Source organism: Dermacentor andersoni, chromosome 4, assembly GCF_023375885.2.
Source record: "Dermacentor andersoni chromosome 4, qqDerAnde1_hic_scaffold, whole genome shotgun sequence".
Lineage (NCBI taxonomy): Eukaryota > Metazoa > Arthropoda > Arachnida > Ixodida > Ixodidae > Dermacentor > Dermacentor andersoni.
In genome coordinates this window covers 28,780,968-28,805,929 of record NC_092817.1, presented here as the reverse complement: position 1 = coordinate 28,805,929, position 24,962 = coordinate 28,780,968, and the positions used below count along the sequence as shown (strand labels likewise).

Here is a 24,962-nt window from a genome sequence, read left to right as displayed (position 1 = left end):
AATGACTCCCTTGTTCAACCAGCTTAACACAGAAGCAATATGAAGTAGAGATGCTAGCAATGACATTACACCTGTGGGATATGGTTCAATGGACTTGTGAATGTTGTAGAGATTATGAAAAACCATATTGTGTTTTAGTGGTATGCATGACTAGAGCAATACATGGAAGTGATAACAAAAAGAATTAGGGGTGTGCGAATATAGAAATTTTCCAATACAAATCGTATACTTAGCTTCGAATATTGAATAATGATATGCACATTCATGTTAAATTTATTAGCAAGTTTGGTTAATTTGTTATGTTGGAACATTTCAATTGCGTTGTCAATATTAAAAACAACTAGTAAGCTGTCATACTAAAACATTGTGTATTTGGCTCATATTAGCTTGGAAAATGTAGCTATTCTCAATAGCTGTCCCCACCAGCCTGTGCCCTATTATACCACATCAAATGCCCGTAAGCTCGTAGGCGTTTGACCCTGTGCCAGTCATCACTCGTCGCACTTGCTGTCAAGCAATAAGCTCTGAATTGGAGGTGGTGCTGCGATAAAAAAAATAGCCAATGATTACGATACTCCCTAATGCAAAATTTGAATGCAGCTCTGTACATGTTTTCATATCGCGATATATTGAGGCATTGCACCGATCACTGCACCGACCGGCAGAGCAGTGACACGTGCTTCAAGGTAGCTTTCTCCACTTCCCTCCTCGCGCTCTCTTCGCTATCACGTTCTTTCATTCCCCGCTGCGCTCGGTGTTCGCATGGTTATGCCAATAGAGGACGAGGCACGCCGACGCTCAATGCAGGAACGGGCGCCTAAGAGCTGCGCTCTTAAAGAAAAAAAAATGATCGCCCTTCAACTACTGCGAAGAGGAGTGCAAGCAAAGCTCGGGATGCACGGCACTTCGTTGTCGTAGTCGTAACGCCTCGGCTTTGCGCTCCCTCATGGCGAGGTCGGCACGTAGAAAACGAGCCCTTTCTTGAGCGAGTTCGTGGCGGTTTTCGTCAAACGCCGCCTGTTCCTCAGCTGAACGCACAATGCGCGGCCCGCTCCCGCTCCTTCAACGCAGTCTGCTCTTTTGCAGAACGAACCAAATGCCGCCTCCCCATCTGACTGCCGGGCCTGAACTGACGGGGAAACCGCGGGTGTGAGGCGAGCGAACGCATGATCACATCCTTTCTCTCATTCGGAGAGAGGCGACGCCTGTGATTGGCTCGCACCTTGCACCGCGTCTAAAGGGCTCGTGTGAAGAACTGGTAGTGGCTGACAGGGTCTGTGTCGCAACCCAGAGGTCGATAGTTCGAAGCTGCAGCTCAACAAGCAATTTTATTTTCACGCGGCTTGAGTTTCTCGCGTAGGACGACAGCCACACCGATAGCGCGGGTCAGGCAATACAAACTTCGCTTGAAAAAGAAAAAAAAAAGTGCACCCTCGCTGTCTGCAAACTTGTGCCGCTTGCTACTGAGAGGCAGATTTTTGCCGGAATATTTTGACATTTAATGGCTAAGTGTGCTTCACAGGCAATATTTTGTTAGCACGAAATCATCACAGAATTCAGCACAAGGTTGTCCCAATATTCTCAGATTAAATAGAAACAAATCATAAGAACCATGTTTGCTCCGCACAGCCAGCAATATATTTGATTTGATTCGAATATTAGTATCCAACCGAATATTCGAACATTTCCGAATATATATTTTCTGAATCGCATACAAATATTAAAAATATAATATTGGATGATAATCGAACTTTTCCAATATTAACACACCCCTAAAAATAGTGTTTAAATAACGTGTAGAGCAGGGTTCCCCTAATGTCTTGGCAAGATACAGGCTAAATGCATGTCGTTTAATGATATCAAATATTAAAGTATTTAAAAAGCATGTATATATAGACAAAATATTCAGTGGGAAAGACAAACAGGTAGGGGGAGGCTTGGAAGGGATCAACAGTGGTTGAACTAGGGATGTCTCTGGCGCCAACGTTTTGACAAGCGGACGAATCTCATCCGAGCAACAACTGCTTTCCTTGGCAACGTTTAATAGTTCACTTTCCTCCACCCCCAATGAGGAAGAGAATAAGCATGTGCGTAAATTAGAATGAAGAAAGCAGAAATGTCCAACAAAACGGGGGAGTGCTTAGTTGTGAGAGCGAGAGAATAGGAGAAGGGTGGGTGCTGCTGATTCTTCCAAGTGACAAAACGGAAAATAATCTTCACATAGGCACAAATGTCAATCCGGAGGGCTTACTTTTCTCAGGAAAATAAGAAGAATAAGCTTGTCACAGTAAAAAAATAAAGTGAAAATCAATGGGATTCATCGGCGTTCATCATTACTTCAAACTCTACAGAACACAGAACACAAATGCAGCCACTAACAAGATTATCGGAATGTGTCTGGACTTACCTGGGAGTGAAGTGCATCTGCTGATAGCCGAACACAAACTACACGGGGCACATTCCACCGCACTGCCTCCGTCAGGCGCCTTCTCCCCTTCCATCTGCGTCGGCTTCCTCTCCCCTCTTTTGCCATACACAAGCCAACAGCCGAGTTTTTGTTCGCATGACTATTCTAATGCAGACCCATTAAAAAAAAAAAGACGAAAAATGAAAGCTTGAAAGAAATCAAGTTGTATCAAGAGGTGTCTTGTTGAGTCAACTGATGGAGCAGCATACAGCATTGAAAGACAATGTATGTCCTTACTATTCTGCTGCTATTTTTAATTGTCCAGTTTGATTAGTTGTGAGACTTCTAGAAGCTAGAATCGATTGGAATAACCAGCCCAGCTTTAACTTTACTCTACAGTTACTTACACGATCAAGAACAATCGGCATACATATCTAGTACTTACCAATTACCTAAAGTAACGAATATTGGTGTGCCGCAAGGCTCTGTTCTTGGTCCTCTCTTATTCTTAATCTATATCAACGACCTTCCATTATGCCTAAGCTCATCTAATTGTATACTTTATGCTGATGACACTAACATACTAAGTGCAGATAAATGTATAGGCTTATACTCTTATTCAAAATCAACAAAGATGCCGTCTGTGTATTGAACTGGTGCCATAGTAATGGACTAAGTATTAACACTAAGAAGTCTAATTTTATTATTTTCTCTTTATACAATAGGTACATTTCTGGCACTCCATCTACTCATATTGGTAATGACATAATATTTGCTTCTGACAATACTACTTTACTGGGGGTAAAATTGGATAAGCATCTGAAGTTTACTATGCATATAAGCTCACTAATGAAGAAATCGGTATGTGGCATTAGAATTCTACTAAAGGCTTGGTCATACTTTGATATTAAAACCCGGCTATCACTTTATTACTCATTTATTCATGGTCTCTTTATTTACCCTATCTCTGCATGGGGTAACACCCCTCATATTTGTCCCCATTGCAGCACATTCAAAATCGGGCTATACATATCTTGACATTTAACAATCCCACAGCTAACACTTCGTTGTTGCTTCGTGATCACAACATACTACCACTGGATAACTTAAACGAATACTCCCTCGGCATTTTATTTTATAAATTCATCAATGGAAAACTCCCTATAGCCCTAATTAACCCAGATCAGTTCCCCGATGTTGCTTCTACAAGATTCGTTTCTCAGAATAGCTTCTTGTTGCCTAAACCAAGAACTCATTATGGAAAATTCACTGCTAATTTTGATTCAACTTCACAATGGAATGCCTTACCCACTAAGCTTAAAGAATATTATGCCATTAGTTCATATAAACTTGAGTTGTGAGCGTTCTTGCAATATGTATAAAGTTAATTTTTTATGCATTTTTTTTCTTTCATACCTATGTTTCATTATTTATTACGTATTTATGCTCTTAATCATGTATCCACCAATTTCTTGTTTGCTGTAATAACATATCTTGTTTTCCTGCCGTAAGTATAACAGGAGGTCTCGCCTTTAGTCTTTGACTACGAGACCTCCTTCTGTATAGGTTTCATGCCTAAATGTACTTATTGTATATATGCGATAAATTTCAAGTTCAAATCAAGTATTGCAATTATAACTTCGCCAGTTTGAAAAAGAAGCTTCAATCCTGCTGTTTTTCTCCACTCTTGGCCAACTGCACTCAACTTTTACCGTCCTTATTTATTGACCATGTGAGCTGTAGTTCTTTTTGGATTGCCAGTGTAATGATGTACCAAAGTGAAATGCAAGCATCAAATAAACTGTGGTGCCTTTATATAGCCTTATTACTTAAATGTGTGATGCATGTAAGCAGCATGAGCAGGCATCAAATGAACTGGAAACCAAGAAATGGGCACCTGCGAGTAATTTGCACCAGTGTTACACATTGAATGCAGAAAGGGAAATGGGCAGTCTTCTTGTGTTTTATTTTGATGCAGCAACAGAACCATTTGTTATTGGCACATAATTCTCTATTTTTGCCATTACATCTTTTTGCTTGGATCTTGCGCTGAGGTCAAACATTTCAGGGTACAGAAGAATGCGGTCTGCACACCACATTCTTACCAAAACTTTATAGCCTACTTGCACATCAGATAAAGGTTGTGTGTATTAGGAAGTCTGCACATTTTGCACCTCCTCGTGAATATGTATGTGCACATGTTCCCATGTTGCCTTTCCATACGTTCCTGTTTTGAATTTTGTGCAGCATGCGAGATGTCACTTTTTTGAACGTACTACCTGCCACTGCACACCACCTAACGATGTGTTCGTGCAGTGCACTGCTATATTCCTATAGGTCCTGTGCTATCCTGCATGTTGCTGACAAAGGTGCCTAGAAGGAAGTCTGCCACAACAATCTGTGCAGGCTTCCTACAGGGTGCTTTAACTCGATGAACATGCTGGGACACGGAAGGTTTGACTTGTCTGGAGCATGGCTTGGCCTAAACCATCACAGGTGCATATGCAAGGTCTTTAGAAGTCTTAGTCTTTGTTCTCCCATGATACAATAATGTTAGCTCAGAAAATATAACGAGTAAACAAAGAGAAAGCAAACTTACAAATGATACAGTTACACATCGAGTGCAGACCTTCATTTTCTCCAAATTTAGCAACCCACTGGTGGTACTGTTTGCATTTTACATAACTGTATGCCCTAAAATGACTGGTTATGTTTCAGTAAAGGAAAGTTTTGACATACAAAAGGAAATTGCTAGGTTACATGCTGTTTTAAGGGCTAAGTCATTGTGATGGATGCAGCGCTATACACCAGATGTGTCAAGATGTTATAGCTCTCTAGGAGACTCCAATTCCAAGTTTCTTGATTGCACATGTAGCAGTGCTACAATCGCTGTTTAAATTTCATCGAAGCTCTTCACTGTCGTGCACTGTGCGTAGCGCAGGAGACCAGCCTCGATATAGATGTCAGCAAAAAGTTATGGGAGTGCTCTATAAAATCGTGTGCCTTGCCAATACCGAGGACGAAATCACGATCGTCTTCACCTTCAGAAGCCATTAATCGACCCGCAGTCTCCTGCAGATGGTGCTGCTCATTTCTGCTAAATTAAAGCCAACTTGTGGTGACTTGTGGCCTGTTAAACTGATCTCATTCAGAGGACAAACAACTATGTTTTTTGCTGAAAATTCATCTTTTTTTTTTTTAAGTGTGCTTCAGCTTCCCTTTAACCCTCCGACTGCCACTCCAGATTATACTCGTTCTGAGTTACCACCACACTTCCTGCCTCTACAGAAGAAACTTGTGCAAAAAATAACATTGCGTACCTATTGTGCCATCTTTGGAGAAGACATCTAAACACGCACAAGCCTTGCAAGTTAAATTCCTGACTACAGGTGGAGCAAATGCCTCAGTGCTATGTGACAGCAGGGCAACCACGTCCTTTATTCTAGGGGGCAACCATGACGCACCAGTGTGGCAGGTCCACGAACACTTTAACAGGTGAAGAGATATATGAATAATTTATAAATTACGAATTGGAAGAAAACCACGATGAAAGACCAGGTTTATGTAGCATGAAATACCTACTGAAGCAACACACAACAAAAACCCGGCAGAGGCTATGAAGCAGCAGGGGAAAGAAAAACTGGGCAGTTAAAGGGTTGAGATTTTGACTGGTGGCATTTTCAAAACTTCTGCAGAGACTACATAACTAGCATTCTTTCTGGTCCTTGGAGAACATAATGTGCATTTTTCAAGGTGTGACAGAAATTGCAGACACAAGAATTATGCAATGAGTGCAACAGATGCTATTGGACTTAAAGGTATTACAACACAAGTTCAGAGTATATTTCAGTATTTACATGTGAATTTGCAAGTACAGGCAAAATATATTACACACTATGTACCTAATGCATTATTTACATGCGATTTGACAGTTTTTCTTTCTTCCTCTTCAGTGCCTTGTATTCACCTTCCTGACTGGCAAGCTCTTTGTAAATGCGCTTCACCTTCTCCTTACGTTCGGTATCCTTTGCCATTTGCTCCTTGAGGATGTGCTGAGCCAAAAACTGGTTGTCCCTACGCACTTCTCGCATGGCTCCCTTCATTTCCTTCTTGTACTGATAATTCAGCTTCTTGAGTTCCACTTTTTTCTCGCCACCTGAGAAGTGCTTGCGGCCATCATACTTCATGCTAAACCTTGGCTCCAAAAGTGGTTTTGTCGGTGGTGGCTTTTTGATTGGTTTCAGTGGCTTGCGTTCAACTTTGTGATCAAGCTTGATGAGTGTGTTCTCTATCACACCTCTCAGGCTCTCAGGGTAACTGGACTCCATAAGTTTTTGGCATACGACCAACAGTGAATCACACAGCTCCCTGTATGAAGGCAGTGCCTCATACAAACATGCACACTTTTCAATGAGCTTGACACCAGCATAGACTATCTTCAGCTTAAGCACGCCAGTCATTTCCACCTGGCTGCTTCCTAAAGCTTTCAAGGGAAGCTTAAGCTCACTTTCACCGACAGCTGCTGCACTTCCATCATCTTCAAGCTTCAAGGCACTGTGGGAAAGAAGCCGTGCTAGGAAAGTGAGGAGCTCCGGTGAAAAGCGCCTAGAATATGCCAAATACTCGAGAAAAACGTTGGCTACAAAGATGCCTCTTAGAAAGTCTACAGGCTCCATAAGTCCACAACAAGTGAGCATGTGACTTGCAAAAAGCATTGCTGGAGTAGCAACCATGTGCGAGAAGTCTGAAGCAGAGTAGGACTGCCCTACAAGCTTTAAGAACACCAGAGTGCTAAAACTTGGGAAAGGCACTGAAAACCTAGCCTTCTTACTCAAGAGAATTTGAAGTTCTTCCTCCTTTTCGGAAATTACATCTAAAAGGAAGTGGCCGCACGTTGTTGGGGAAAGCTGCACCAGGGAGTAAATGTGAGGGCACAGTTTGTCCACCAGATGAATGTCGACATCTGCCACATCACTGATGTGCTGAAGAAGAAACACAAAGAGCCTCTCAAGCTTCTTGCATGATGAACTTGTCTGATTGCCTCTAATCATATGCTCAATGAGGGCAGCCTTTTCATCTGCAGTCTTTTTTCCCAGCAACCTTAAAAACTCTTCTTCAGTATCAGGTACATCAACAACTGCTAACTTTAGCTTGCCCACTCCTGTTTCTTTTAGTTCTACGTGCATTTCTGATAGTAGATTTTTATCTTTGGCATGTCTAAAATTTGAGTTGGTGTCTCTCACGTTAATCTTCTCGTCTCGTAACTCTTCATCGTCGCTACTAGCGACCTTGTCAGATTCCAAATCGGCGTAGCTATCTTCATCAGATTCATCATCCCCCTCCTCAGAGTCTTCATCAGCGCTTCTGTCGCACTCCTCTTTCGACTCGACAGTGACACGGCCAGCCTCTTCATTTTCTTCAGGCTCGTCCTCGTCGCTTTCACTTTGTTTCGTGGTTGCAGTGATGCGCTCGCGCTTGTAAAAGCTGTCGTCCAAATCGTCAGCAGAGGCTAATTGCCTCTTATCCGCGTGCTTTCTCGCTTCGGTCCCTTGGGCCCTGGCTTTTCTTTCTTGTTCCAGCTTCTCGAGTCGTTTTCTCTCCGCCTGGGCAATCTCATCTTCTGTCTTCACTCTTTCGGAAGCCTGTCCAGCCAAGGGTGCAAACTTGAGCTGCTTCACTAGCACGTCGTATTCATCTGTACTGGCCTCCTTGTCTCCTGCGGCGCTCTTCTTGTTTTTGGAGGCAGCTAAGAGACTCTGGAATTCCTTCCAGTCTTTATCGAGCTTCTCCGTAAGCTCGAAGTTTTCGTCTTTCTCAACTTGCCTTTCGTACTTAAGTTTCTTTGACTCTGCAATAAGCTGATCAATGGCTTCTCGTCGCGATTTAGCAGCATCGCTGCTGGGATCGGCTTTCGTGAGAAACCCACCGAAATTTGTCTTTTCAGTGAAGTCCCGACCCAACTTGTCGTAAAGATCTTCGTCGTCACTGCGGGGATCGTCGTGGGTTTCCATGTCGTTGATAGACTTGCCGAGATGCGTCAACTCTTCCTCCTCATTGAGGCTGAATACGTTTTTCTTCTGTGAAATTTTGCGCTCCTGGGCTAGTCGCGCTGCCATCCTATCGTCCGGATTCATAGCAGAGTCGAATTCACCGATCCGTTTGTCCATGAAGGTACTCGATTTGTTCCGCAAGACGTATTCTTGCAGTAGAGTCGCTTTGCGCTTCTTGATCGCCTTGTTTCGAGAAACACCAAGAAGGCCACGGTCACTTTTCGACTTTCTACCGAGCACATCGTGCTTCTGCCTGTTCACTTTCACTTCAAACGGGTTTACCTTTTCCGGCTGTTTAACTGGTTTACCACCACCACTACGCTTCGCCTTCATGGTGCGGCCACAGTCTGCTCTTCTCGCGACTACGTAAACCACGTGCCACGCTCTACACCAAAATGGCCACAACACTAAATTTGAACAACCAAAACGCAATGCGTGCACGTGCCAGGTGCTGGCCAAATACTTGGTTCGAGGGTTTCAAAAAACGCTATTGATGGTAGCGACATCTGCCGCAGTTTGTTACACTATGCTGCGCTGCGTTCCGGGACGAGGCTAGGGCTGGCATCATTTTGCCGGGAATTAGTGCACATGCTTTGTAGCGCGTTTTGTACTAGTTAATTCGTAAAGTAAACGATCAGTAGCCAATCGTTTAACAGTGCCAAGATGCTGGAGGAAAATCCAGAGATGGTAGAGGCCATGCCCGAAGAAGAGGAGGAGGAAAGTCCGGAGAGTACAAAGGAATCCGTAAGTCTGCAGTGATCGTACGACAGCTCAACTTTAGTCTGTCATTCGTCCCATTGATTCTTTCAAGATGTATATACCCGTGTATGTAAGTTGATCGAAATAGCATGGATACAGATTTCGTCTGATGGATTTATGTCATGAACCTGTGCAATGGTGCGTTTAAAGTCATTATTCATGTGTTTGTGAAAAATAATTGGCGGGCCTTTACTCAGGGCCAATGGGCTAAAATTTACTTTCCTATTACAGAGGAAATATGGTATTCAGTGCAGTTCCCGGCGCCTGTTCGATCGAAAATTGCGAAGACGAACTTGAGATCAAAGTGTCGGGATGATTTCCGAAGCGCTTCATAGAGCCTTCCTCCGGTAGTGTTGTGGAGTTTTGGCGGACTTTCCAATAACCGGCATTTGGAACAAATTGCAGTTCTTCTGAATGTGTAGTACAACAATCTGTTTTTAATCCATCCGTCTGTCAGCTGAAAGTCGAGCACACCAACAGCAGCAGTAGCTGACCGCGACGACGCGACAAGGACGTCGGTTGTCGCTTTCCGTTACCTAGGACTCGCCGCGCCGTTTTGAGTACGTTTAATCTAAGCGTCCGGTGTACTTTGTGTTGCAGACGCCTGATGAAGAGGAGGGCCTGGCGACCGAAAAGAAGGATGAAACGGACTACGATAGCAAGCTGGTAAGATGCCTAAAGTATGGCCGAGTTAGCTTGTCGGAACAACTTTCGTATGTCTTACTGAGCACCGCATTCTGCACTTCTTTATTAGGATTTGGACAGGGGCAATCGTTTCGACTACCTGCTACAACAAACGGAAATCTTCGCTCATTTTATGACCACAAGTAGCGCGGCAAAAGGTGTCACGTCGCCTCTCAAGCTGAAACCAGGCCGGCCGAAGTTGAAGAAGAATGATGAGAAAGCTAAACTTGCGGCCATGGGAGAGTGAGTCATGCCTGTCACTTTAATTTGTTGCGCAGTTCTTGAGACTTTCTATACATATTTTCCGTAGTTATTACTGTGTAACGTTTGGGAACTGTTTTGCTACTTGCACAATGCAGTGGTAGCTGTCCAAGCAAGTGCATTGACACGTCTATTTCTGAAATTTTCATCTACGTTTTGTATGCACAGACAACCTGCTATTCTGTATTAAAAAAAAAAAAAAAAAGCGCATTGTCGCTGCCATGCAGTGTGCCTAGTAATATTTGCTATAAATTGCAGTCTAGAAAGTATGAGTGACGCTACTTTTCCTTTGTTAAGCCCAGAACTTGCCCTGTGGTTGCTGTAGTATATTTAACTGTGTTGTATGGAATGATACAAGAATTATTTAGTAAAGCACTCTTTGCAAGAACTCTTTAAAACACTCTTTGCAACCATTTTTCATTCCATTTGTAAAAATATATCTGGGGAAGACAAAGGGCTTGAAACAAGGTCGCTCCATCCACTTACTTGAGCTTTGAATCCCAGTGAGGAATCCGTTTACAAAAATTCTTAACTGAAAAAGGTGACTTTTTCTTTATACACTAGTAGTAGTTAAACAGACTTAGAATTTATGATGCAATAACATGCGACATGCACAAATTTTTTGCGCTCATGGAAAGCATGATCTTGTGACAAGAAATGCCTTAGCTGCCTGCCAGTGTTTACTGAATTGCTTACATTAGCATGAAGTTCGTTTAACATAAATAAACATCTGTTTTCCTAAATTAAGGCATGTCAACGGCAGACCCTGAATATCACTTCTGTGTGAACTATAGGCTTTGTTAGGGGTTCGAAAATGCATGCAAAAAGGTCATTGAAATCCTGTTTATACTTTGCTAAATTTTGTGAGTACGTGTTATACCAGTGTCACACAACTACTTTCTATCATGATCGAATCTGATGCGGATCGAAATTCTCTATCACGATTGGCTCCCTTTTGCAGCTTGCACAAAGGAGCCAACTACAACCAAAAATATCAACCTGAATAGGCTCAATCGCAACCAGATTGAGTCATATGACGCCCATACTACGTGCGCACACAATCTTATATTTGATAGAAAGGGGCTTTGTATGTACAATTTGTTCAACGTACGCAATATAATGAAGCGCTTTCTTTTGTTATATATACAGCTGTTTTAAGTTTTTAAATGTTGTTTTGCCTTGCACTTGGTAGCATTAACTGAAATTTGAAAAAAAAGTTGTGCATTATAAATATCTAGTTTAAAGCTGAGGCCAAGTGAAATTCGACTTAGGACAATATTACAGTGTAAGCTGTAAGTATTGCAGCGACGCGATTGGCTCATTCCAATAGCTGTTTCGGTTGGTGATGTCCACCGCTGCTGGTGTCTGTCGCAGCTACAACCGGGAATGAGAAAAATAAACAAAACCAGTTCCCGTCAGGATTGAACCTGGGCCCGCTGCGTGGGAGTCAGCTACTCTACCACTGAGCCATGGCAGCGCTCGCTAGCTTGCAGTGGAAACATGCTCTATAAACACATCCTAGTGTGCAAGGAGACACACGATTGGCATGTACGCTGCGTGTAGCGTTGACATGTGCACACTTTGTATTGCAGTTGCATATTATTACACCAGGTGGCACACCATGTAGCAGTTGCATCAGCTTCCAGGTTTATTTTATGCGGACGACATTGTGTTGCTAGCTAATAAGCCAAGTGATTTGCAACGTCTGGCTAATATCTGTTGACAGGAAGGCGAGAATTTAGGTTTTAAATTTAGCGTTAGAAAATCAAGTGTTATGGTATTCAATGAAAACAGTGAACAGACAGTGGCGATACAGGGCCAGGAAATACCTCGGGTAACAGAATATAAATACCTTGGTATGTGGATAAACGAAGGCAATAAATGTATGGAAACACAGGAAAAAACAATAGCAGTAAAGGGGAAGAGAAATGCAGCCATAATAAGCACAGAGTGCTATGGTGATAAATAGGTATGAGGTGCCCTGGGGGTATGTGGAAAGATGTAATTGTTCCAGGACTTACTTTTGGAAATGCGGTTGTTTGCTTGAAATCAGAGGTACAATCAGGACTCGATAGCAACCAAAGGTTAGTGGGATGCCTCGCATTAGGCGCTCACGGGAAGACTACAAATGAAGCTGTACAGGGTGATATGGGCTGGACAAGTTTTGAAGTGAGGGAAGCTCATAGTAAAATTAATTATGAGGAACGACTGAGGAATATGGAAGAAAGTAAACGGGCTGGGAGAGTGTTGAGGTATTTGTACAGAAAAAATATTGATTCACATTGGAGGAAAATAACTAGGAAGCTTACCAGCAAGTATGTGGCCTGTAGGGTGAGGAACACAGCAACAAAGAACGTCAAGCGGAAAGTCAGAGAGGCTGAAATAATCTCATGGGTGGCGGCATTGGAAAAGAAACTTGCCATGAGTAACTACTTAAGAGTAAAAAATGAAACCAGGAAATAAACAATTTATGATAACTCAAAGGGAAGCTCATTACCTTTCGAAGCAAGATCAGGATGGTTTAGGACACACACCTGTAAAGCGAGATATAAGAAGGAAGAAGCATATGCTTGCTGTGGTAAAGCTAGGGAAATGATGGAGCATGTTTTATTAGAATGTGAAGATATCTGCCCAGCGGCCGATTTATGCACCAATGGACTCCTTGAAGCCCTTGGGTTCAGCAACAGCAGGGGGAAAGTAAACATATCTGCAGTAGATATTAGTAAGAGGCATTTGGAATATTGGTGGAAGAAACGTAGGGAAAAAAACAAGAGAATGGGAGACATACAAAAACAAAGTTTACAATAGGGGGTCAGAAAATTTGGTTATGGGAACATCGTGCGTTTTTAAAATCTTTTCTTTTTTTTTTTTTTACCTAGGTTGGACATTAGGCAGTATAATAGCAAGAGCTTGGTGGCGCAACCCACCGCCCTGTTCCAAAGGGGACGCTCATAACATCCATCCATTGATCCAGCACAGGTAGCGGTACAAGGTAGATGGAGAAGGTTTGAAGAAGAAAAAACTCAGTGCCCTTCAACTCTGTGAAGGATGACCAACGAAGCTGTTTATGTGGGCCCCTTAATGTTGAACTGCACCTCCGCCGTGGGTCGGCCTGGCATTGCACTATGTTCAGGATCGGCCCACACATGGGGAGTGCTTAACGCCTGCATCATCTCTGCCATGGGTCAGCCCGGCAATGCACTATCTTCGTTTTTTTTTCCTTTACGTGGATACAATAGTGGGGAAAGTAGCCCTTAACAGTTTCGCTGCAAAAGAAGATTAAGGAGATGTATACAAAAATGCTAGAATGGAAAAAACATGTATACCTGATTAAATCTGGCTGGCTAGGCGACTGTGTCACTGCCACATTTCAAAGGGAATACCAACAAATCGTCAGGCTCAACAGACTACTGTGCAGAGAGCAGCACAATCTGCAGCTCTCCATTGACGCCGGGCAGACAGTTGAGATCGTTCTCGTGTAAACGTCGCGAAGAGACTCCGCCACGAAGACCCCTTTAGTGCATGCTGCCAAAAATGGACCTCCTATGAAGCCGCTCTTCCAGTTTGCACTGTGACTGAGCTGCATGCGCCATGCAGGCCTGTGACTTTTCCCTATGTCATTGCTATATGTGCAGCACATCACTGTTCTGCATTTCCATCTCTAGTAGAAAACTGAGGTGCTGGTTTGGTGATACTTGCATTGCTTATTGTGTGGGACAGTTATTGCTTTACCATGAGTTCACATGTAAATTGGAAAGACGCTTGTCCTAGCCATTATGTTGTCATATGCAGCTGTAGAATTGATAAAGCAGCGAATTGTCGTTGCCGCACTATTGTTCGCCACTTTCCGTGTCTCAAAATATTATATGAAGGAATGATTAGTTGTGCAACAACCTTTCTATTTTTGGTCACACCATATGCAAGTGGCTGATGGTCTTGTAACCTAAAATAGTGTAATATTTTAAAACAATACCTGAATGGGCTGTTGCTTGACTTCGCTTTTACTGTGGCAGCCTGCGACACCGGATGACAGAACAGGAAGAAGATGAAGAGCTGCTTTCGGACAGCCGTCGAAAGGAAATTACAGTTACACGCTTCGAGACTTCACCTACTTATATCAAAGGGGGTGAGCTTCGTGACTACCAGATCCGAGGCCTTAACTGGATGATTTCGCTGTATGAACATGGCATCAACGGCATCCTTGCTGATGAAATGGTGAGACTTATGATGGCAGTAACTGTTTTGAAACGGGCTAGAGTTTGATTAAAGAACACACACTTTTAAAAGAGTATGTTGAGTTAGAAGGTTACAGGGCCAGCTGTGTGATTGTGATCTGATGTTATTGAGAGCAAATTGTGTCGGGGTGCACTTAAGAATATTTTCGTATCTGTAGATCAACTTAAGTGATTGCTGATACATGAAAAAAAGTGCTAACATTTGTTTTTGCCAATGAACTAATGCACTCGGCACAGAAGCAGTCTTTTAGTCAACACATTTATGGGAATGGGTGTTGTCAATTTGAAAATGTTAGACTGACGATAAAGTTTGTAGTGTGCCGCACATTTGTGACATCAGAGTTGCTGGAACAGAGTGCATACATAAACTACAGTCCCCACAGCAGTCTTGGAGTTTGTGTTCTCGTGCTTAAAACGGGTGACAGTGCTGTGTTGGATTTTTCAATTGTAAAGTTGAAACTACACAGTTCAGTGTAGCACCACACTGGCACTCTGTAGCTGTCATTAGCAGATATGTTTACAGTGATTCAGTGTTGCCTGGCAAGGTGTCTTGCTGCTGGTAAGTGCCGAGCAGTTCCAGCTTCAACTCTTATGTGCGGGTCACTTCACTGTTCACAGTGACCAGACAGCATTTTTTTCATAAGCCCGGAATTGCCTCGGGACCAAAATTGCTTTATGGTCGTTATAGTGTTTTCTGCTTAGACATTCATTGCAAAGACCATTATCTTAATGAATATTCAAATTAATTTTAAGTTGGCATGCAGACTCGGGATTCATGCCTTTGAACAGAGGATTTCTATTGCCCATCCTTTTCTTGCTGCTTGTGATTTTCCACAATGGAAGTAGCAGTGGTAGTGCCAACACGTGAAACTGTTCTTAAATGCATCCAGAACTCATTGCTGTGAGCAAGTGTGTAGGACTTATCATCTGGTTTAAGCGTTTTGGCAGCAACATGAGCTACAAAAGCAATGTTTCTGTATGTTTTTTTTTTTTACCAAGAAAAGTCTTCCAACACAAGAACTTTAAGAATCCCTTATATTTGACCACATTGTCTTGAGATGTTGCTTCTAGTGCTCCTGTATTCAGTGCATGCCTGCTCTATGTTGACTGCAGCTGCCGTGAGGTGAACCTTTCTTTATTTCCTGGTCCACATTTGATGTTGATGTAGTTTTCTGCTTGTTAAGAATTATTTCTATGCTTTTAAGCGAGTTTAACTGCCTTGCACTTTTGAAAATCAGAAACAACAATTTCTCTGATGTGATAAAACAACTGCCAGAGTTTCCTTTTAAACCCTGTCAATCATTCATTACTATGTGACGAAACACCTTGTCTATTTGATAAAACAGCTTGTGAGTAGTTGTAATCTGCATGAAATTGATATAAACGGTTTGTTGCATGATCTTGTCTTTTGTACAGGGTCTAGGAAAGACACTGCAAACCATCTCACTGCTGGGCTACATGAAACACTATCGCAACATCAATGGACCGCACATGGTCATTGTGCCAAAGTCAACACTGGCCAATTGGATGAGCGAGTTCCAGAGGTGGTGTCCATCTCTCCGTGCCGTATGCCTGATTGGAGACCAAAATGCCAGGGTGGGTTTCGACTCTTCGCATTACAGTCGACGAACGATAATTAGGACTCCACAGGGAGTGTAAGTAAGTCCGAACTATTGAATGCCAGCAAAAAATGAATGTATCCAAAAAAGATCACTTTATTCACGTTTTAACGCCTCTGTGCAAGGAACAAGTGGTCGATGCATTGCGGCACACACTTCCACTTACGTGCAATCAAGTCCGCCTGTATTTCTGCCAGTTTTAAGTTTCGCTGTATGCCGATGCAAAGACTGCAAAGGCTTGAGTCAGATCTGCATGTGGAAAGCTCCGGATAACATGGCACGTCATCATCCGAGTCAGAGTCGCTGGTTGATGGTAGGAGAACTTGCTCAGTTGTTTCGGTATCCTTCAGTTCGGCACACGACGAAACCACACTGTCGATGGCTGCAAAGTCTTCAAATCTAACGGCAGCAGGAATTAGCTCACCGCAGTCTAGCAGGTCATCACTGATGTCCACATTTGAGCTCGTTGTGGTAGGCGGCAGTTCAGCCTTTTCAGTTACGGAGTCGGGCTCATTCGAACTGTGAGAGCATCGTTGGTGACATTTGATGCGGCCTATATGTAAAAATACTGAAAGATATATATAGCGGCTCCACAGCCACCGTAGTCCTCAATAAAGAAAGCAACAAAATCCCAATAAAGAAAGGCGTCAGGCAGGGAGATACGATCTCTCCAATGCTATTCACAGCGTGTTTACAGGAGGTATTCAGAGACCTGGAGTGGGAAGAATTGGGGATAAAAGTTAATTGAGAATACCTTAGTAACTTGCGATTCGCTGATGATATTGCCTTGCTTAGTGACTCAGGAGACCAATCGCAATACATGCTCACTGACCTGGAGAGGCAAAGCAGAAGGGTGGGCCTAAAAATTAATCTTCAGAAAACTAAAGTAATGTTTAACAGTCTCGGAAGAGAACAGCAGTTTACGATAGGTAGCGAGGCACTGGAAGTGGTAAGGGAATACATCTACTAGGGCAGGTAGTGACCACGGATCCGGATCATGAGACTGAAATAATCAGAAGAATAAGAATGGGCTGGGGTGCTTTTGGCAGGCATTCTCAAATCATGAACAGCAGGTTGCCACTATCCCTCAAGAGAAAAGTATATAACAGCTGTGTCTTACCAGTACTCACGTATGGCGCAGAAACCTGGAGGCTTACGAAAAGGGTTCTGCTTAAGAGGAAGCTTTAGCTCGGGTGCTCCTATCTAAATACATGTAAAAGGAGAATTCGTTTTTCTCGGCAACCACTGCACCAAATTTGACGGGGTTTGCTGCATTTAAAAGAAAAACTTAAAATCTAGTGACTGTTGGTTTCGAATTTTTGAATTAGGTCGTCAATTTTTTATTAAAAATTGGTGAAAATTGAAAATTTTCAAAAAACGAAACTATCAAGTTTACAACTCTGTAACTCGACCACTAAAAATGATAATACAATTCTGTGAATTGCATCTAATAGTACATCTAAAGCGGACAAAATTGATATGTTACACATGAATATAAAAAAATTTAATCCTAGGGAAATACAACTTTTGCAAAACCGTTGTAACCAACGTAACAAATTCACGTAAGATGTAAAATGACATATTGCATTTGTCCGCTTTGAATGATCTAATGGATGCCGTTTACAGAACCGCGATATCAGTTCTTGATGCAGAGCTATGAATTTGTTAACTTCGTGCCTCTATTTTTTTCACACGGTCAAATATTTGAAAATCGTTTTAAGAAAATTCAAGCCCTAAATCGAAATTCCGCTTCCAACAGTCACTAGAATTTAACGTTGTCTTTCAAATGCAACAAATTTCATCAAAATCGGTCCAGGGGTTATCTCATCAAAACGTTTTTGCGTTTTTACATGTATTTGAATAGGCCGCGTCGGAGTTGGGCCCAAGAGCTAAAGCTTCCTCTTAAATTGAGGACGACGCAATGAGCTATGGAAAGAAGAATGATGGGTGTAGCGTTAAGGGATAAGAAAAGAACAGATTGGGTGAGGGAACAAACGCAGGTTAATGACATCTTAGTTGAAATCAAGAAAAAGAAATGGGCATGGGCAGGACATGTAATGAGGAGGGAAGATAACCAATGGTCATTAAGGGTTACGGACTGGATTCCAAGGGAAGGGAAGCGTAGCAGGGGGCGGCAGAAAGTTAGGTGGGCGGATGAGATTAAAAAGTTTGCAGGGACGACATGGCCACAATTAGTACATGACAGGGGTTCTTGGAGAAGTATGGGAGAGGCCTTTGCCCTGCAGTGGGCGTAACCAGGCTGATGATGATGATGATCTATAACTTCATTAGAAAGACTTCTTGGAGCCAGCAGAGCGCTGTCTGGAACGCAAACTAAACAAACAAACACAGCATGGCAGAATGCAAACTCAATAAATAGAATTGCAATAGCAGGCCATGCGTGGGGGTCCCGGAAAAGGATGCGATGATCGCGATGTTGATGCGATCTCACAATTCAGGCAAAGCCTCCAAGATTGGCATTTGCAGTTAAATCTCAGAGGCGTAGAGCAGCGACCAAGACAAGACCTCAGAGATTGCCATCTGGCGTGTAATCTCTAAGGCCATACTTGATGTTTCGTCAAGGTTGCTAGAGAAGATAATGGTGGTAGAGTTGGCGTACGCTACAGCCACGGACTGAGTCCAAATAGTGGAATGTAGAGCTGGCAGTTGTCTGAAATATCGGTCGTCATTACACATTAAGTCTATGGGGCCATTGGCTATGCCGCGAAGCTGTCTGAATTAACGAGCATGTCTGGATCATGGATTTCCAATTTATCGGTTGGCGACTGTATTAGAAAAGAGATGAGGGTGTTGCTGCTGATTCTGAACACTGAGGGTGTTCCACATGGGCTCTTAAGAAATATTATTGGGGGTATGTTTCGTGCACAAACAACAATGGGCTGTGTGTGAGAATGATAGCTAATTTTGTTGGCAGATTATCACATTCCTTCTAGTGGAATAGCTATCTATTTTGATGCATTCATTTGATTTTCGTCTTAGTAGCAGACAGTGCTATTGTAGCAGCTGAAATGGAAGATATTATACTTCATTTTCTTTGATACCAGCAACTAAAATGTCCTGATCCTGTTGCCTTATTCCTCTTAAGTCTACAGAGGGACTGTTTACAGTTTCCTGCAGCTAGTGCTCTCAAAACGGTAAAAAATTGTGTTCTGAAATTCTGCCTGCTTAACCAAGAGCAGGAGAACTGTCTTTCAGGTTGCACCATTTGTTAGAGTAATGTTCCCTGTGCTGTTCATAACAAAGAGAACATTTACAAACCATGCAATTGTGTTCATTGCAGTAACCAAAACATAGTTTTCTGTCATTACATTATGTATGGCGTGAATATATGTGGCACATGTGCCTGTGCCATTGTTACCGTATTTACTTGCATAATGGTCGCACTTTTTTGTAAAAAAATTCACGCAAATTCAGGGGTGCGATCATTACGCGGGTTAAATTTCCCGCGAGAAGAAAACTTTTTTTCATCCAGCGTTTGCTGCGGGATGACAACAGGTCAACAAATAGATGGCTGCCACTGTAACAGTGCGGGACACCAAAACAAATATAGCTGCCGGCAGAGCAAGCCGAACGCGCAGAACGCGACTTTTTCTTCTTCTTGCGAGTACATTATGCATATCGAAACAGTTTCTTCCCTGTCAGTAATGAGTATCGTTACTATCGGCAAGTTCGTGACAATTACGTAGCCATGACCACTTTGAGGGGACAGAAACGGAGATGGGCGTGCTTAGCTGCCAGTGACAGAAACCCATGGCGGGCGCGCTGCGGAAACTGTGGCATTTGTCTTCACTACTATCTTAATACGGCATGCTTCCGCTATGGGTGGGCGAATATCTTAGCTGTGTTGCAAGCGTCGGCGTATGAATAGGGTACACTTCTAACATACATATCAGTGTAAACGTGGCTACTATCGTTGCCGCTCGCGGTTTGTTGCGTGCCCACGAGTGCAGACGAGAAGAATCGAAAAGCGCCTTTTTGTTGTTGTTGACCACAACCGTTATAAAGCCCACACATAATAAAGCCAATGCAAGTTTGGTTGTAGCTTTTTTTCATGGAAGTGCAGAAATTGATGGAAGGAATGAAATGGAGCATCTGTTCGGTGCGTGCAGACCGCTTGGTACGTCTTGGAAGAGTCGTTCGTGTAGCATTCGACAGATGGTAAGCACGATCATCATTGGCTAGACTTTGCACACAACATATCGCTGTGGCAAGTTCGGGGTGCGATCATTACACGGGAAAGGAAAAAAATCGAATTTTGATGACAAACTACTGGGGTGCAATCATTACGTGAGTGTGATCATTATGCAAGTAAATACGGTACTATACGTATGCGCTTCTGCTGCTAACATCTGAACTGGCAGGTATAATTCTTCAAACCTTGTGTTTCTTAATCATGAGGCATCATCAGGCTTTGTGTTGCAGCCTCTCCACTCTATAAGTTGTGCCCTAAAAATTAATAAATAAAAGAGGAGAAAAGATTTCATTTGCACAGTCACACACAGTGCATTATATACAACATAGTGTTTGACTTGCTTCATCAGCAGTGTGATTGACAAAACTTGGAACAGACAAATCTCAGCCAAACCGTGCCACGGCCATAAATATTGCAAGCATGATTGGTTTTTGTAATATATTACTTGATGGTGCCATGTATTTTTGTGCTGTTTTTGCAGGCTGCACTCATTCGCGACACACTGATGCCTGGAGAGTGGGATGTCTGCGTCACCTCCTATGAGATGGTCATTCGGGAAAAGGCTGTCCTCAAGAAGTTTAACTGGCGCTACCTTGTCATTGATGAGGCGCACCGTATCAAAAATGAAAAATCAAAGGTAGTGTTGCACTTCTCAATATTAATAGTCGAATCTTGTTAATATGAACATGCCTAATTTGAACTTCTGGTTTATTTGAGCTGACGCTGTGGTCCCGTCAAAGTTATGTGTATTCCAGTGAGCGAAAACGCCCGGTAATTGGAACTGAGGGTGTCTACCAACCGGGAAAACTGGGAATTCTCAAGGCTTTTGAATATTCTGGAAATACTCTGGAAAAACTCAGGGAATTTGTGCTTCTATCAAAGAAAATTAGCTGTAATTTTATTTAAAGGGAACTAAAGTCGTGCTAATGCTGGATCGAGTGAAATAGAGGAATCGTAACGAATTGTCTTCGACGCCATGTCATCGGTTGGAAGAGTTGCCTGTGTACAGTCAACAATCGATTTTCCGGACGCCCGTTTTTTGGGACATGCCCGATAATGCGGACGACTTCATGGCACCGCCACATACCCTATCGAATCAATGTATAAGAATGTCTGAAATTTCGGATGCAAGAACTCTTCGCCGTCCGATATTCTGGATTTTTTGCCTGGGCCGGAGGTCCGAAATGGCATTAATCAAAGCCACCACTGCCGTTTTTATTATCTAGCCGCCTCGAACCGGCGCTCTCGCACGCAGGTCCGCTTGCACCCGTAGCCACTACCGTGGCAACGCTAGGCCTAGCTGCTTCGACGTTCGCTATTAAGGTTCTTGCTGTTCGGTGCCGTATTTTTAATTGAAAGAATTCACCACTGTCAGCAATGGCACCAACTCCGCCTTTGTATTGGCTTCGAAACTTCGATGGGCTTTGAAGCTCGGAAAGCATGACGCGTGCTTAATGCCGGTTCCCGAAAGTCAGCTTCGCCTCGACACAGCAATGTTATGCGGTGAAGCCTCACCCCAGAGAGGCTGTATGGTGCTGTTTTGCATCATGCCACGTGACTATTTCATAAAGTTAACATTTTGTTGGTTTAGTTCTCTCTTATGTTTGGCGAGGGTGCATTCTTGTTTGGTTCAAGGGGATTCATTCATTACTTTTGGTACTTTGGTTACCTATGCAGTTGTCTGAGATTGTGCGAGAGTTCAAGACGACAAATCGCTTGCTGCTGACTGGCACCCCATTGCAAAACAACCTGCACGAGCTTTGGGCCCTGCTCAACTTTCTTCTTCCTGATGTATTCAACTCGTCTGAGGTATGGTAGCAATTTTTTCTCTTGCTCAATGTGCTAGCAACCTAATGCAGTGTTATATCTGCGCAATGTAGTTGTACAGCTGAGAACTTGTTGCAGAGATATAGTTCTGGCACAGTTCTATGTTACAAGAGCACTAACGCAAATTGTTCATAAATGTACTTGTCTACTGACTGCCTACTGTAAACTTTAGTGAAGGCAATATGCAGTTGATTGCTGCTGTTGAGAAAATTACTTCATTTGTTATTTTGCTAAGTGGTTAGCATGATGCTCACTTATGTGTCAAGAATGGCATCTAATGAAACTGTTGCCTCAGTTGCCACTTGAATTGTACTGGTAAAAAAAGTATTATACACAAATGCCATTTTGTTCATTGAACATTTGTGTAGCAGATTTATTTTAGATTTTAAATACATATTACCACTGTGTGAAAATAACAGAAACAAGAATTACATCGTGACTAGAAACCATTTCCAGGTGTGAGCGAGTGTAAGCTGGATAAAATACTGCTAGTGAGTAAGAACAGTTATCTTGTCAAGTTATGATAATGATGTCTTTTGAAGACTAAATTACAGATGATAAAACCTTGCCAAAAGTCACCAAACCTTACCACTGGTCAAAACATCACTTTCAAATTTGTTCTCAAGTGTTTCTTTTTCTTATTGTTATTGTTGCTATTATATTTTCATGAATTTCTGCTGTACATTGTATAACTTTCTCAGAAAATAAAGCATAAAAATATTTTTATGTCAGCATATATAACTCCTAACACCATAGTTTTGTATTTGTGAGTTCACTGTATTGCAAGTGCAGCATGACATTGCTGTGCTGTTTTAACACAGGACTTTGACGCTTGGTTCAACACCAACAATTGCCTGGGTGACAATCACCTTGTGGAGAGACTGCATGCTGTTCTGCGCCCATTCCTGCTGCGTCGTCTCAAGTCTGAGGTTGAGAAAAAGCTGCCGCCCAAGAAGGAAGTGAAAATTTATGTCGGCCTGTCAAAGATGCAGCGTGAGTGGTACACCAAGTGCCTGTTGAAGGACATTGATGTTGTCAACGGAGCTGGAAAAGTGGATAAGATGCGACTGCTCAACATTCTCATGCAGCTACGCAAGTGCTGCAACCATCCGTACCTCTTCGACGGAGCAGAGCCTGGTGGGTTCTTAGATGTGCCATGTTTTTATAAGTGACCATCGTGCATGATGACATGTTCATAGCCTTCTTCATGTTGTGCATATAAAATCACCCCCTTAAGAAGAAGGCTTGGAATGTAGATCCAGGGGTGTAATTGAAATTACTAGGAAAGCTTTGAGGTCAACAGGCATTGATTAGCTGTAACTGAGGCTTTTGTCACACTGAGCACTCCGTGAAATTTAGGAATTGTTTATGTCTATTTACATATAATGATACTGTGGCTGGGTTAGGAACTTGAAGGCTTGCATTCAGGTTCTTTTTTGCATAACTGCCCAAGTAAGGTAAAAAGGACCTGTCATGATGGCTCAGTGACAATGACGTCAAGATGCTGAGTACAAGGCCGCGTGTTCAATTTCGAACTGCAGAGGCTGTGCTTCAGTGGGGATGAAATGCAAGAATGTACTTAGTTTAGGTACATGTACTTAGATTTAAGTGCATGTGAAAGTACCCCAGGTAGTCAAAATCCCACTGCAGGGCCCCTTTTAGGTTACTGTGCAGAATGCAGTTGGTTTAAAGCTCCTACAATTTCAAGCATTTCCTTGAGAAAGAACCCTTTTTTAAATCAATTGTGATACAGCTGAACCTCGCAATAACGAAATCGGCGGGAAACTCGAAAAAATTGGCTGTCACAAGAATTTCGTTGTTGCGAAAAGAGACAGCACAGATAGGTAATGCATCGCAGAACAAAACTTTGCTGTCCAAATTCTGTTAGCTTACTTTGCAAGCTTTGCTCGAGGATATAGAACCGCATTGTTGACAGTACAAAGTGTGCCGCATGCGTCGACCATCAGTGGCAGTAGTGCCGTAGCGCAGAATTTACGGTCAACTGCTTTCGGAGATGCGATCACTTGCCGAGATTTTGCGTAACTCGGCACCGGACGCAGAGCAACAGCGCATGCAGCAGCATTTCTCCAGCACACGCTGTTGCCCGTAAGCGCCGATGCGGCCGGTGACGATCACAAAAGTGATCGTATCTCGTGTACGCGAAGGCAAATGATCGAGATAACGGCCCTTTCGCGCAAATCTACATCCGGCGTAGAATCCGCACACGATGCCTGTCGGGTGGCACCAAAACCAGCGTTCTTGAAGCAAGGGATGTGTATTCCCGGACGATCGGTCAATCCTGGCCCCATGCGTGACACTCCATATGCCGCGACCGCCATCGCAAGCGCCATAAACAATTCCACGTAGGTGGGACGTGGGTTTATTTGTTTTTGCTGCATTTTTCCCACCGAGGCGCACATTACGCAGTGCACTGCCGCGATCGGGGATTGTTGTTCGAAACGCGCGTCCAGTTTGCGTTGTCTCGCCTCACGCGATTGGACTAGGCCTCGCCGAGTCGTCAACCGCGGGGAACGCAAAATGAACGCGCGTTTGGACAACAATCTCGCCTGGTAGGCGCGCAAACACCGTCGTCACATGTCGGTAGCAATGTGCGTGCCGCTCATGGTGCCGCTTCAAACGGGCGATCAACAAACAAGATGGCGGCCATGACGTGTTTCCAGCGCACTGATCGCTTCCGGCGCTTGGTTGTTCTGGTGAACGAAAATGGCGGCGCCCACGCAAGTGTAATGTGGTGATATCTTACGCAATTTTAATGCAAGACAATCGCATTTGAGCACATTTTGGAGCCTGCTAGCCTTACGCAATATGCTGAGTTACGTTCCGGCAAATTTCGTTGATGCGGGATTGCAGTACAGCTACATTTCGTTTCCGAGAGGTACGAAATGC

General features: G+C 43.1%; 2 protein-coding genes across 2 annotated transcripts in view; one reads left to right on the top strand and one right to left on the bottom strand.

Moving 5' to 3' along the window:
- Positions 1-6,219: 6,219 nt before the first annotated feature.
- l(3)07882 (Nucleolar protein 14 homolog l(3)07882) lies at positions 6,220-8,915 on the bottom strand. The gene has a single exon (XM_050183625.3). It carries the CDS (start codon positions 8,788-8,790, stop codon positions 6,322-6,324), a length of 2,469 nt encoding a protein of 822 aa, XP_050039582.1. The 5' UTR covers positions 8,791-8,915; the 3' UTR covers positions 6,220-6,321.
- A 78-nt stretch (positions 8,916-8,993) lies between these two features.
- The window catches only part of Iswi (nucleosome-remodeling ATPase imitation SWI), a 32,224-nt gene continuing 16,255 nt past the window's right edge, over positions 8,994-24,962 (top strand). The window contains exons 1-8 of the mRNA XM_050183621.3: positions 8,994-9,201; positions 9,817-9,882; positions 9,971-10,143; positions 14,175-14,376; positions 15,813-15,992; positions 20,710-20,865; positions 21,906-22,037; positions 22,877-23,192. Coding sequence (XP_050039578.1) covers positions 9,121-9,201; positions 9,817-9,882; positions 9,971-10,143; positions 14,175-14,376; positions 15,813-15,992; positions 20,710-20,865; positions 21,906-22,037; positions 22,877-23,192 — 1,306 coding nt within the window. The 5' untranslated portion in view covers positions 8,994-9,120. The remainder of the gene's footprint in view (positions 9,202-9,816; positions 9,883-9,970; positions 10,144-14,174; positions 14,377-15,812; positions 15,993-20,709; positions 20,866-21,905; positions 22,038-22,876; positions 23,193-24,962) is intronic.